This window comes from Mastigoproctus giganteus, chromosome 4, assembly GCF_048544385.1.
Source record: "Mastigoproctus giganteus isolate SK-2022 chromosome 4, ASM4854438v1, whole genome shotgun sequence".
In the NCBI taxonomy this organism is placed as follows: Eukaryota; Metazoa; Arthropoda; class Arachnida; order Uropygi; family Thelyphonidae; genus Mastigoproctus; species Mastigoproctus giganteus.
Genome location: NC_143578.1, coordinates 145,855,043 through 145,870,819, shown reverse-complemented (window position 1 = coordinate 145,870,819; position 15,777 = coordinate 145,855,043). Strand labels below are relative to the sequence as shown.

The window sequence follows — 15,777 nt, the reverse complement described above, 5'->3', positions numbered from 1 at the left end:
TGAACTAGATATTCAAGGCAAGAAACTGTCTGCAGATGAATTGGCAGCTGTGTCCTTTAAAAGTAAGTCTGCTTCAGTTAAGCAAATTACGAGAAAGAAAATGTTTATAACATTAATGAGACGGGCTTGTTATGGAAAGCATTACTGAGAAATGCCTGCACCAATTACTATGTGTGCAAATGTCATTGGGATGCACAGATTGTCTGTGCATCCCAATGACATTTGCACACAGTTTTTTTTTCTGAGATTAGTTTTTTTTTAAATTTTATTAATCTTATTTTTTTTTATTTAATTGTAAGGTAAGATTAAATAAATTTAATTTATTTAATCTTACCGGAAAAATTATCCGGAAAAGTTTCCAGTTCGATTATTCAGAAAATTTGGCTCTCTGGAAGAGGTCTAACATCAATCATTCCGGATAACTGATGCTCTACTGTAGCTATATTCAATTACATAAACAATACTAATATAACAATAATATAATAAATAATAACTATACTTATGTAGGATTTCTAAAGAGATATGAGTGGTAGAATCAGATTTGCTTATAGCACACCAGTCTCCTGATGTGCTATAAGCAAATCAAAAGTGGATTTAGAATCGGCATCCAAAGATCTCCCCCAGACCCCAAGTGAAAAATTCTTGTTGACCTGCATTCCAGCATGTCTGCATACTGCATAGCATTCATTGTTCTAGAAGCAACAACCAGTGATCCTCTGTCAAATTTTGCAGTTGAATCAATGAAAATGTCCACCATTACTGGTGTCATCGTGGGGACAGCTTAGGATGCTGTTATGCACATAAGTGTACTAGGACCTGTGTGCAGTTAGTGGTTATTTTTGATCAGGGTCAGGGCCGGCCCGAACAAAAGCGGGGCCCGATGCAAAGTTGACTTGCGGGGTCTTGATACAAATTTCATACAACAAAATAATTTATTGCATTTTGATATTTATTACATTGCACAAATTGGTTTAGTAAGGATTACATGAAAATGATAAATAATTAAATTATTTTAATAAAATTAACATTTCAATCACAAAAAAATCTTTAATAAATCAAATAAGAAAAATAATTGCTTCATATACTTATAAAATGCAATTTAAATAAATAAATAAATTTTCTGTTTATACTCCGGGACGACCAAATGATCAGAGGAGTTCACAAGATAGTTCACAAGAATTTGGTATGCGACTTAATCGAATAAGGTCACAATATGTGATTTTTGTTTCATTTTCTTACATGTTTTATAGCAAATTTGTTGATATCATCATAATTTAGTTTTTTGGCTATTTCGGATTCGATAGATAAAATGGCTAAGGAGGTAAATCGTTCTTGACTAATGCTAGATCTCAAGTAATTTTTTTTTTTTTTTATTATTTTCAATCTTGAGAAAGATCTTTCTGCAGATGCGACGGTAATTGGTAAGGTTAATATAATTTTCAGAACAGTAACAAAATTTGGATACAATTCAAATAAATTATTTTTCGGTAAATATTGTAATATTGTGATCCTGGAAGGCAAAACTCTACGACAAATTTTGATTTCATTAAATAAATCAATGCAATCAATATCGTCTTGCAAGGTCGCATTTAAGTCTTTGCAACATTTAAGAAGATCGTTTTCAGTCAGTTTTTGAATATTATCCGAATTATATAAAAAAACCATATGATGTCTCATGTTCGTGATAAATTTCGAATCTTTTCATAAAAGAAATAATTGCACTATCGATTATGACTAGAAAATATTGAATTCTGAAATATTCTTCGCCTGATAAAATAGGCTGATCGGTTCCTTCATAACAAAATTGCTTTGTTTTTCGTCCAGTTCTTTGATTCTTAAATTCAGATGTCACTTGTAATTCTTCAGCTATTTCCTTTGCAGTTATTAAAGAAGATTTGAATCCCAATTCACGATACTGTTCAAAAAAATTTAAAAGGCCTTTTAAATGTGAATTTTCAGTACCGATATCTATATTTGAATTTTGAAATATCTTGCTCACAATATTTACTTCATTCAGTATGTCATACCAAATGACCAAATAATAAAAATTCAAATGAAGTAAGTTTATTTTTGATTGATTGGATTTTGTTTTCATGTCACTGGTATGTTCATAAAGGTATTTCAAAGCTAGAGAAAATTGTGGTACTTGGTATCTCACAGATTTCACACTTTCGAGGCGACATTCCCACCTTGTTTTTGACAGTGGTTTTGGAGTAAGATGTTTGACATGTTCTTTTAATATATCCCAGCATATTACAGAACTTGCAAAAATATTATATATGCTTTGTAAAGTCCCAAAAAATGAATTTGCAAGAGAAGATGATTTTGAAATGTCTCCAAGAACTAAATTCAAATTATGACTTCCGCAGGGCATATACTGTGCTTTGGAATTCTTTTGCAGGATAAGTGCTTGCACGCCTTTATATAAACCTCTCATATGAGCTCCGTTATCGTACCCCTGTCCTCGACAGTTCCCTAAATCTAATTCCTCCTTTTCTAATATGCTTTCAATTTTGGCTGATAACCCTTTTCCTGTCGAGTCTTTTACTGTTTCCAGACAAATAAATCGTTCTTGTATACTCACATCACTTTCAGAGTTATCTACATTAACATATCTTAAAATAACAGATAATTGTTCTTGATGGCTTACGTCCTGAGTGCAATCTAATAAAATTGTGAAATACTTAGCTTTCTTAACTGTATTTATTATTTCCTTTCTAACTTTTTTAGCCAAAGCAGAAATCAGTTCATCTTGTATTCTATGAGATAAATAGGAACGCGATGCTGATTCTACGCACTGATCCAAATGTTGTTTCACGATTGGGTCAAATCTTGCAAGTAATTCTGAGACCTAAGGAATTACCGTTGTGCAGTTTATATAAAGCATCGCTACTGACCCTGAACGCCAAATTATGCTCTGATAATATTATTTTTTCATGTTCTTTGTCAATAGCGTTTCCAAGTTTCAAATTCTTTTCAAGTTGTAACAATTTGTACATAGCTTGTAAATGATATTCTGATCTTTCATGACTTTGTAATCGCAAACTTAAATGTACCCAATTGTTAAGTCCAGTTAAACACAGAGAAGTGGTAGTTGAAGAGAATAACTTACACGCATAACACAATGTGGCATCTTTGTACTTTGAGTAGAGTAACCACCTTCGTTCTTGACGTTCCCCATTCGTTAATAATAATTTTCAGAAAAACTTCTGTTATTTTTCTTTCAGAAAATATAGTTTTTTACTTGTGTCATGCCATTTTGTACGATAGCCATTCTAAATTTATCAGTTATAATTTCAGGCCAAGTACCAGGATCGTTGATATCGACATTTTTGTCTTCGTCGCTTTGTTGATTCTCGTGAAGCTGCGGTCCTCGGAATAATTCATCTTGTTCTTTGTTCAACGCTGACAAAAAATCCTCCGTCTGTACGTTTCTCTCTGCTTCATGATTATCTTCCTGTTCTACAGTTTTCTTATCATCGCTTTCCTCCTCATTAGGACGAGAGCTGGCTTTATGATGATCAGGATCGTTTTCGTGGATGTTGCACGCCGTAATTTCATTTCCCCGAGTTTGATCTTCCAGTAACTGTGAATTATGCGTTTCTTCAGTTTGTTGCACATTTTCGGTTTTTAAAAATTTTGCAAGGGACTTCCTCTTTTTTTCTTCAATTTATCAGAGCCACACATACTTTCTTCCTGCATCTCTGTCTCTACTAGTCATGTTGCGAAATAGATACGAATATGTTATTTACGAATATGTTATTTATTTTCACACCTCACGAATCACAATAAAAACGTATGATGTACAATCAGCTGTCATTATATATATATATATATACAGGGTGATTCACTACCAGTGCGACAAACTTGCAGGAGGTGTAGGGGGCACAAAGATGAATAGGAATCACATAGCATTGCAGGGTCCGAAATGCCTTCATCATGCGGTAGAGGACGTTGAACGGGAGGTCGCGTGAACAGCGATCCCGCTGGAATTCAGCATTTGCGAACCGGTTCCTGAGGCAGTAGGATGGACGAGTATTCAAACGTTGGACTGGCCGACATGCACCTCGCATATGGAGCTGCGGACTGTAACGTGTGCGTCGCTCTGCGCTTGTACCAGGAACGTTTCCTGCACAGGCGTGCTCCTCATCATACGATTTTCGCACGTGTGCACAGAAGGTTACGTGAGACTGATTATTTCACGAGAGGTGCCATGAATCGAGAGCGAATGACGAGGATGCCAGACAATGAGGAGAATGTCCTACGTCTTGCAGAAGGCAATCCGAGTACTCGAGCGATAAGCCAACGATTGGGTATTTCCCAATCCACTGTATGGAGGATACTGTCAACAAACCAAATGACTTCATACCATCTGCAATGCGTCCAATCATTGGAGCCTGTGGATTATCCACTCCGGAGGACTTTTGCTACTTGGTTTCTTCAACAGAAACGGTTCGCAAATGCTGACTTCCAGCGGGATCGCTGTTCACGCGACCTCCTGTTCAACGTCCTCTACCGCATGATGAAGGCATTTCGGATCCTGCAATGCTATGTGATTCCGATTCGTCTTTGCGCCCCCTACACCTCCTGCAAGTTTGTCGCACTGGTAGTGAATCACCCTGTATATATTCGTATTTGTGGGGAATATTTATTCAATAATTTCAAATGAAACTCCAATAAATTATTATATAATTATTATTTTTATTTGTAAGGAGAGATATTTTAAATATATTTGAAAGAAAATATATTTTTCCGTGTTCTTTGATGGGCTTTCAGATAATGTTAATAACATGATTATTGACATTTTATTTCTTATGTATATTAAAAATATGGCCATTTTATGGCGATGTCGCTAGATTTTGCGACAGTATTAAAACAAAAAAAAAATAATAATAATTAAACCATTTTTATTTTGCAAAATCAGTCAGCGGTGCAGGGCCTTGTGCGCTCGCACCGTTTGCACCCCCCTCGGGCCGGCTCTGTTTTTGATGAATGTGATCCTGCAAAGTGTGGACTACAGTTTTGTAGTAAGGTCCCATAATAGTTGTATGATGTGCCACAGCATGCTATTAAACTATTCCTTGAATGTCAAAAAAAAAAAGAGACAACCATAACCTATCCTGCAGAAGCCACAACTTTTGCTTTTTTCGATGACATAGGCTTCCAAACATAGCTCTGTTGCCTACTCTTTTAAATGTGATTTATGCACTTACTCTAATGAACCTGGTTAGCGTGCAGTAGCCATAGCTAGTTTGCTCAACTAAAGTGTGTGCATGGTCTCACATGTTTATATTGAAAAGAGTTTGTACTCCTCACAACAAATTCGTTTTTCAAAAAAATATATATGCTTTCTTTCTTCAGTGTATATTGCATCTGCTAAGAAATTATCAAGGAAATTAATCTATTAACATACCACATCAGCATACTGATATGGTATCAGGTCTTTTTGAATTACGTGGACTAGTTGTGTAATAATCATAGATGAGTGCCAAAGGGTTAAGTTTATATCCTCTCATTTTCTGAGAAATAGTAAGGGTTCCATCAGCGGCGCTTCCGTAGCCAGATGGGCAGGAGCAGTAGTGCATAGCACACGCTTCTTGATTAGACCGGGGTTCGAACCCGTACCCACCAAATACGGAGGATGCGGCAGGTCAGGGAATGACCACCGCATATTCCCAGCCCGCATAAAGGGTGAGGGTTGGTGTCAGGAAGGGCATCCAGCCATAAAAATTGCATGCCAAAACAATAAAAACGCTGAACCCCCATATAATAATGGGAAAAGGCGAGGATAAAAAAAAAGTAAGGGTGCCATCAGCATTTAGTGTATTCAATACATTTAAAGCTTTAAAAACTTAAATCATGTCTCCTTAGAGGTGCCTAGTTTCTAAGCTGCAAACTTGCAGAACTGAAGTCAAACAACTGTTGATTTGTTTTTCTTCTAACTTATGATTTCATTATCTCCTCGGTTCTTTCTTTGCTTCCGAGGAGTAAACAGTTTCTTTCGAGATTATTTTCTTGTTAATCCATTATATTTTTCCAATTAATTAATCTTTGATTAGTTGGAAAATTTGTTTTAAGTGGAATTTTTTTTGTGTTGACTTAGTTACAATTTTTTTTATTTCCTCTTTATTCACAATGGACTGAAGTTACAGTGATACTCGATCAAGTTTTAGCCTTTCAAGCTTTGAAATATCCATGAAACTTGGACATTTGGGAATAAATGAATCCATTAGCAATAAACTTGAAAGTGAGTCGCAGTTCTGATTAGCCATTGTGGATGGCACTCTTTTTTTTTAAAGTGTTGACTGAAGAAAGTTCATCTGAAAACAGGATTGTTGCATCCTGCGTAAAGTGCTGCGTAAAATGAAGGAGAATAAATATTAAAGGTTCCACAAATTCATCATATAATTTTATTTCTCATCTTAATAGGTGGCATGGAATTGCAGCTTTCTAAGATAATGAGGAATATAGCAAGTAAAAAAAAAAAAAAAAAAGCCTGAAAGAAGTCGTGAATCTGCTTTAAAAAATAAAACGCTATCACCGAATATGAAGATAAGTATTTCTCAACAGTTTTCTAATGAAGACATTACAAAACGCATGTTATGGTTCCTCTGAGAACTGTCGAGAACATATTTTTTAAAAATGTATGAGAACTTAAAATATTTCTAAAGCTGGTTTCAAAGTTAATAGATGTCATAATCTTGGACATCATATTGATGATTTATTCCACTATAAGCATTTCTCAAATAAAACAGGAACTTCTAAAATAAATTTTGTATGCAAGACAGCTGACTTTTTTTTTTTTTTTTAATGAAAACACCAAACACGAGAGGTATTAGAACCAATACTACTTAGTACCGTGCTTATGCTTGGGTTGGAGGTTGAGAAAATGAAAGACGATATTTGTTGACATTAGACTTGAACTTCTGTAGACTGTAATTTTCAGGAAATACGTATAAAGGAAGGTTGTTCCAGAAAACAGCACTTGAATGAATAAACGAGGAAGATGAAAAGTTGGTTCTGTGAGTTTTAAGTTGGACAGTAAATGGATGTTGGCTGGTGGCAGCACGTGTTCGGACTGTTTTGAAAGAGAGAGTGGGAATTATAGAAGCCAATTCAGAAGAACGGTGCCCGTGGAAGTATCTGTAGAAAAGGCATGCAGCAGAAACAGTATGTCTATGAGACAGCAAGTGGAGAGACTCTGTTAGAGAGGAGTCATTAATTAACCTTACTGACCTCTTCTGAATGGAATCTAGAAGCCTCAGAGAGGTTTTGGGAGCACCGGCCCAGATGTGGGAATAATATTCCATGGTAGGGCAGATTTGCGATTTATACAGAGTGAACAGTTGTTTGGAAGAAAAGTAACGCTGAGAACAAAAGAGAAAACCAAGTTTTTTAGATGCGGAAGAAGCAATATTTGTAATGTGCTTGTGCCAAGAGAGATTAGAAGTCAGGGTAATCCCCAAAAGAGATATATCTTAATTTGCCTAGAAATCAGAGTGTCACCAAAGATAAGCATAGGGGCAGAAGAATCCTTTTTGCGAGATATAAGACAAGACTGAGTTTTAGAAGGATTGAAATCAACTAAGTTGTCTTTGCCCCACTGGAGAATTACTTGGAGATCGGCATTTAAGGAATTGGTAGCAGATATTCGAGAAGTTGAAGCTGACTGAACAGGGCAAGGTTTCTCAAAATGGAAAGTGGAATGCAATGTGCTGTCATTGGCAAAACTGTGGATAGGATTTCCAGTCGATGTAAGAAGGTCATTAATATACAAGAGGAAAAGAGTGGGGGACACCAGCATTAGTGGAGAAGTTAGAAGACAGAGAGCCATCTGAGGGTGATCCCTCAGTGAGCGATCAGATAGAAAACTGGATAACCAATTACAAAAAACAGTTGGCAAACCATAAGATGGAAGCCTGTTTAGAAGACCTTTATGCCAAACATGATCGAAAGCCTTTGAGATGTCAAGAGCAACTGCTTGTGTTTTCACCAAACCTTTCCATTGAATTTGTCCATAAATGAGTAACACAAGCCAGAATATCACCAGTGAATCGATACTGACGGAATCCATACTGGCAATCGTTCATCAGACGGAAGGTTTCTAGGTAGTTTAATAACTACCTAGAAACCTTCCGTTGATAACTAATTGAAGGGAGTTGATAACTAATTGATTTCTCCATTACCTTAGAAAGAGTAGAAGTAATTGCAATAGGACGATAATTGGATGGGAGGGATTTGTCACCCTTTTTAGGAACTGGTTGGATATGAGCAAATTTCCAAGCAGAAGGAAAAAACACTTTTGGAATAAGAAAGTGAAAAAAGGCGGCAAAGAACAGGAGTAAGTTCAGGAGCACAGGTTTTGAGAACAAGTGGAGAAATACCAACACCATGTAGGGAAAAAAGTAGCATCAAGTGGAGAACTGGAAGTACTGCACATTTTAAATGAAGGGGATGTTGATATAAATTGTTTAAAGAAATATCTGGCTGTCAAGAAAGTATTTCTTCGATTTGATATACCACTTCCATCTTCTGCACTGGTAGGAAGACTTTTCTCTTTTGCCTCTATTATTAACATTCCTAAGTCCATAGACATTTTGATGACTTCTTTGAATAAAATTTAGTACTGCAATCTAATTTGAATGATTGGAACGATTATAATGTATGGACATTGAAGTGGCAAGTATAAACAGGATGGCCACTTCAGTTGTAAGCAAAGTCAGGGTTTACAACCCATTAAAATACAAGACTTGCCTTTCTGATTATTCTAATTTTCATTCACATTCAGCAAATAAAAATGTATTCTAATAATGAATAAAAGATTAACTTTTTATTTTGTAACAATTTTTTCATTCATTGTGTAAATTATTTCTTATTCATGAATAAAAGTGTTCTTTTTATTCAATCATTTAAAAGGGTACTCACTGTCTTAACTTTTTCCCCCCTTATCTTCTAGGTCCTTCAAACCTGCTCGAGTAACACCTATCTATTTAGAAAACCAAAAAATTGACAAAGATAGACTTCAATAACTGTGTGCCAATAATGTGATGATGAGCGAGATGACTCATTTTCTAGAGAGCTTGACAAAAGGATTCCCAGATGAAGAAAACTAACCTTTTCAAAGAGACCTGTGCCAATGCTAGTTGCTGGTTTACCTTCCATGGAAATGGTTGTGATGAAGCGGATTACATATTTTCATTGTTTCTTCATATGAACTACCATTTGGTAGCTTGAAATTAAGGAATCACTACCTACCATTTGTATATTTTCATACTAATTATTACTGAAGTCAGAAATAGAAAGGATTGCCTTTATAATTAGCATCATAAAGTAATTAATCAAAGTCAGAACTTAACAAATTTAATAATAACCTTGGAAATACCTGAGAAACTTCAACCAAGTTTCTGAAATTAAAATTCAAGTTGTAGGGATTTTTGATAAGAGAACAATTTGATTGTACATATTTTTTTTAACATCTTACAGAGGAGCATTTGGTTATTTTTCAGTATATGTATATAGAGATTTACTACATAACACACACACTGAAGAACTGTGCCTTCGGTATATAATGCAGAAAAACAGAAATTCCTACCATTCTAAAATACAGATTTCTGTTGCACTGCCTTCTTGTATTTAATACATATCACAGAAGCCAACCATTCTGATATGTCTTCAATTTAAACAGTTTGTGGAAAAGTGAGCAAAATAAGGTTATTATACTTCCCATCGTGGGAGGGTGTCACAAACATCATGTGAACATGAATATTCATGTGTGCAATAATGTATGTTTTGTATAATACTTCTGTTATTGTTTTGTTTCATTGTAGTGTGATTAATTTGCTGCTGTGAAAATAAAGCTGTGCTTTAATGAACTTAGTTTTTAAGTCTTCGGAAATTACACATCTACATTCAATATAGATTCCTCTCTGCATAAATTTGCCTCTAAATTTACATTCAGTTCAAGTTTTTTAAAGAAACATTTTTACCAAAAATGTTTCTTTGGTAAAAATTTACCTTGGTAAATTTTTACCAAACACTTTTACCTTGTATTTTGTACACCAAAAACAGTCAAACTTATAAATTTAAATATCTATATATAATTTATAAGTTTAAAAAAAAAAAACTTAAATGGAATAGCACCTATAAAAAAAATCCTATGTTAATTTCCGTAATAGTTTGTTTCCTTTGTTTCACCTGCTTTGCTATCCTGAGATTTGGTCATAAAATAGTGGGGATTTTTTTGGATAACTAAGCTGTTATTTCTAATGTATTTTGATCATATTATACATGTAAAGTCAGAATCAAGAATAACATTTGTTTCCCATTTTAATTTGCCCTCTAGATGGTTGGTTAATATCAAGGCGAACAAAAAGAAATCCATAAAATTTAGTAAAAAAAAGTACTAAATTAAAAAAAAAAAAATACAAAGTAATTCGACAAGAAGACTATGGGAGCTAATGACAGGCAGTCATTTTAAGTTAAAAAAAAAATTCCTATAAAAATGTATAAGCTTTTTTAATGGTTATAGTACTACAGGCTGGTCTTGATTAATGCGATTAATTCATCCCGCGACCCCATCATGCAAAATGGACCCACATTAATCAAATATAATAATCAATAGGAAAAATTATAATTGGTCTGTGACCTTCAGAAATGCCCATAAAGAATTTTAAAAATACTTTTTAAATAACTTTATAACTGTATACCATGTAAAAGATAATAAAAATAATTATAGAATGAAATGTTTATTGCATAAAATACATAATGAAGAAATAACTATTTGTTACAGAAATATTTGAACACAGTTGTTTGAACAGTGTTGGCTTTCTTTTTTTCATCATACAATTTCCAATAGCCGACAAGATGCTTCTCTAGGCCCTGACGAAATAACATGCTTCTTTCGATGTTAGGATCAACATCCATTACCTTTTGTTTGAGGTTCTCCGCAACACGAAAGGTTTTGCCTAGTTCTTTTACTTTATCTCCTTTGTGTTACCACAAAGGAGATAACATTTTCATCTGGCTCACACTCTTTTTCTTCAACTTCTTCATACACACAGTGTTCTGAATGTGAATTCAGTGATTATCAAATGTTAGCCATATCCAAGCCTTTGAAACCAAGGTCATTACCAATATTAGTTATGTCTTCAGTAACCTTTTCGACTGCATTTTGAAGCCAGTAAAATCGTTTGTGCAATGTTTTAAAAGATGCTTCCAAACTGCTCTCATATTGCTGGCTATCACTTCTTCCCATGCTGCATGAATGTTTTCAATGGCCACCTGTATCTGATATTTTTTCCAAAATTCTGGTACAGAAATTGCATTGTCTCCTGTTGTAGCTTCAAGTGCCTGTGCAAATGTTCTACAGAGATAGTAGCCTTGAAAGTTGCAACAATGAAGTTGTATTCGCCAGTAAAAAAAAAAACTTGGACATTTTCATTTAAGTCACTAAGTGTAGAAGGATGTCCAGGTGCATTATCTAAAAGCAAAGGAGCTTTAAAAGTAAGATTATTTTTCTTGCAATAGGCTTCAACTGTTGGACAGAAATTACGACGTAAACCAGTCTTCAAATAGGGCTTTGGTCATCCATTCTTTTTTATTTGAATGCAAAATGACTGGGAAAGTTTGATGGCTGTATCCCTTTAAAGCCCTAGGATTTTGTGTATGGTACACAAGCATAAGCTTCAATTTAAAATCACTTTCAGCATTACCTCTTAATAAAAGTGTTAGTCAATCTTTTGGGACTTTACACCCAGGTTGTGATGCTTCATTTGCAGCCAAATAAGTTTTAATTGGCATCCATTTCCAAAATAGGCCCGTTTTGTCTACATTAAATACTTGCCAATCATTGTATTCACCATCCTGAATGATTTTTTGCAATTCTACAGGAAATTTGGCTGCAGCATCTTCATCAGCACAAGCAGTTACTTTAACATTATGCAATCCTGCTCTATTTTTGAAATGTTCAAACCACCCTGAACTAGCAAAAAATATTTTTTTTCCACTTGATATTTTGTTTCTTTGAGCTTATTAAAAATGTTAATATCATTAGCATTAGTAAAGGCACATGAAGCAAAAAAGCAAGCTTATATACCATCAGGAGAAAAAAAAAAAAAAAAAAAATCTAACTTTGCCCATCCACTCGCTCCAAACGTTTGTCTAGTTCTGCCTTGAATCTATTTAAGCTATCAACTTCTACGACAACAGATGGAAGTTTGTTCCAGCAATCAACCACACACTGGCTAAAGGCAAACTTCTGCACATCTATCCTATAACTGTCTTTCCTCAATTTGAATTTATGCCCTCTCAGGCGTTTATTCTGAGCAAGAGGAAGAATCCCATCAGCATTGAGCATGCTCAAACTATTCAAGGCTTTATACACCTCAATCAGATCACCTTGCAGGTGCCTAGTCTCCAGACACTGTAATTTGCAAAACTTAAGCCTTTCTTCATAAAAGCAACCCTTTGTTCCATTCACTAATCTTGTTGCCCTTCTCTGTACTTGTTCCAGCAGCTCTACATCCTTCTTGAAATCAGCCCTCCAGACCTGTATACAGTATTCAAGGTGTGGCCTGACCATTGCCTTATACAAGGGGATCATCACCTCCTCCTTATCCCTGCTAGAAACATTCCTGTATATCATTAACAAGACACCATGAGCTACTCTTGCAAACCTTCTGCACTGCTCAGAAAACTTCATATCTGCCTGCATAATTACCCCCAGATCCTTTTCATTCTCTGCCACTGTCATTGTAGTACCACATAGTTGATACATCACTTTGGGGTTACTGCTTCCTATATGCAGTACTTTACATTTGTCAATGTTAAACTTCAGTTGCCACCTCAGCCCATCTGCTCAACTTTTCTAGATCCTGTTGCAGCAGCGAACTGTCATTAGTGTCATTAACAACCCTGCCAACCTTCGTATCGTCGCAAACTTAGACATTAAACCTGATATACCATCATCAATAAATACAGAAAACAACAATGGACCCAACACTGAACCCCGAGGGACTCCGCTAATAACATTAGTCCACAAAGAGCAGTGTCCACTGATTACCACTCTTTGTCTTCTCCCACTCAACTATCCCTTTATCCATAGCAGCAATTTGTCCACAATGCCACACTGCTCCAATTTGTACAGCAGTCTTCCTTGTGCATGGTATCAAAAGCCTTTCTAAGATTGGTCATACATTCCTCACTCATAGCTACCTACTAACAAACGATGATCCTCCACAATGCAGTAACTGCTTATGCTCATTAACAGTAAAACATATTATCCTGGAATGCCTGCTATATCTAAAAGGAGGGAAAACTGCTTTCTTCTCTCATTTTCATAACTTCAGCCAGTTATCATTACAGTGTGTTCTAGGAGAGCGTGAGGATATGGATGACATTTTTCTCTTTCTAAAATTGATAAATAAATATCACAATATATGAGTTATATCACTCGTAAGACAAACGAAGAAGATATTAGACAGTAATTAGTGCATTATAGCCTAAGCTGCTGATGCACCAACAAATTTAACAACAACAACAACAACTTTCTAAGATCCAAATATATGATATAAAAGTTATTCCCCGCATCCAGTTCCTTTGTGACCACATCATAGTATCCAATCAAATTGCCCAGACAACACTTCCCCATAACAAAACCATGCTGTGTCCGAGCTATAAGTGAAGTCTTGTCTAGATGATCCTGCAGTGCTTCTTTAACCAGTGCCTACATTAATTTCTCTGGAATAAAAGTTAAACTAACAGGTCTGTAATTACTTGTGTCGCCCTTTGATCCTTTGTGAATTGGGGTCACATTTGCACATCTCCAGTCCATGGATACCTCCCCTGAGTCCAAGGAAGCTCTCATAATTATGGCTAAGAGTTTGCTTACTTCCTTTGCTGCCTCCTTTAATATAACTGGATAGATCCCATCCACTCCAGGTGCCTTTATTATATTTTTATCTTCAACAATTTCTCCTCTCAGTTATTAAAAATCATCTAGCCCACTGCCAGAGTTTAATTCACCTCTGGCATTCCTCTCATGTGTGAATGTAGTTGCAGAATACTCATTTAGTTTGATAGCTACGTGAGCAGAATCATCAACAGTTGAACCATCAATATCCAGTGGACCAATCTGATTCATCCCCTTCCTTCTATAGTTTACATAAGTAAAGAACTCTTTGCTGTTTTTCTTTGCATCCTTTGCCAAAGATTTCTCTTAATCTGCCTAACCTCCTTTGTGACTTCGTTACAGACCAGCTTATATCTATCATAGGCTTCCATGTCTCCCATTAATTTATATGTATCCCATTGCATTTTTCTTCTCTGCCACATGTCTCATTAGTTCAGCTGACATCCATTTAGCTATGCCTAAATGGATGTCAGATTTGTTTATTATACTCATCAGAGTCATTAGGCCTATAACACACCCCTACTCTCAATTTTGATTTCCCAGTGCTTATGTAACACCAAACTGACTCAACACTGCACTGTCCAGCCATGTCGACTGGCTGTACTTCCTTGGATTTTGTGTTTCTTAACTAATAGCATAACCTCTCCTCCCTTCCTGTCCTGTCGTATCTATCCTTTCTGTACACATTGTACTCCCCAAATTCCATTTCTGCATTCCTTATATATGTGTGACACCATGTCTCTGATATCCCAACAATATCTGCCTTTGATGTTTTGATCAACACCTCAAATTCATAAAATTTATTTACCAAACTCCTAGCATTGGTGCCCACGCAAGTATACGTGCACCTGTTCCTATTCTTAATTACCCTAACACAGCCCATGTGTTTACTTGTACCACAATGACTCCCAGCAGTCTCTGAAATCCCCTGCATCCTGTTTTCCAGGATGCTGCTCATTTCAATAGAAGCAGTGCAAGAATTACTTTCACCTCTGCCAGTGGCTACTGTTAATCTATTAGTCCATGTAACCCCCAAGCTAGCAGTTTTCCGACCCACCTAACACTACCTCGATAACATCAGCAAATATTCTTGCACCCTTTCTATTCAAGTGTATCCCATCCCTGTAGAAGCAATCTCTCCTGTTAACAAGCACAGACCAGGCTAAGAAAAATTCTACCCCTTGAGCCTTGCACAATCTCTCCAGGGCCGAATTGATCGACAAGGCTCCCAAGATGTACTCCCTCCTATTGTGCTGGGCAGAATTTCAGATGCTTTCAAATTAGTATTAGTAATGGCTGCATGGTGCAAGAAAGCCTATGGCTTATGCTCCACAAGTCAAAAAAAAAAAAAAAAAAACGAATAAAACAATGATAATAAAAAATTAAAAATAACAATAATAAATAATAATAATTAATAAAAGAAAAGGAAATTAAACTTATCATCCTATGCACTTCCCTCACCTAAAGGTACTATCCAGATGACCTTTGAATTTCCCCAAACTGTCAGCCTCTAACACCCATGTAGGCAACTTATTCCAGTAATTTATAACTCGCTGGCTAAATTCAACCCTAATTCACGGCTTTTTTCAACAGTGACCTTTATTTGTTAAGTAATTCCGCTGGTCTCCTACTCTTAATATCATTAAGATATTAAGAGTAGGGTATGCATATGGGTAGAAGTAACCCGAGAGAAACGTACCAACTGTGTGGTACTACACTTAAGGTGGTAGAAAATGAAAAAGACCTGGGAATAATTGTGCAGTCAGATATGAAGTTTTCTGAGCAATGTAGACAGGCTGCTAGGGCAGGTCATGGGGTTTTGTCAATGATATATAGGAATTTTGCTAGCAGGGAAAAGGAGGTGATTG

General features: G+C 35.8%; 1 protein-coding gene across 1 annotated transcript in view; it reads left to right on the top strand.

Moving 5' to 3' along the window:
* Positions 1 to 9,343, top strand: part of LOC150087117 (protein O-linked-mannose beta-1,2-N-acetylglucosaminyltransferase 1-like) — a 275,054-nt gene extending 265,711 nt beyond the window's left edge. The window contains exon 20 of the mRNA XM_090372379.1: positions 8,957 to 9,343. Within this exon, the coding sequence (XP_090228505.1) occupies positions 8,957 to 9,029 (73 nt within the window). The 3' untranslated portion in view covers positions 9,030 to 9,343. The remainder of the gene's footprint in view (positions 1 to 8,956) is intronic.
* Positions 9,344 to 15,777: the final 6,434 nt, after the last annotated feature.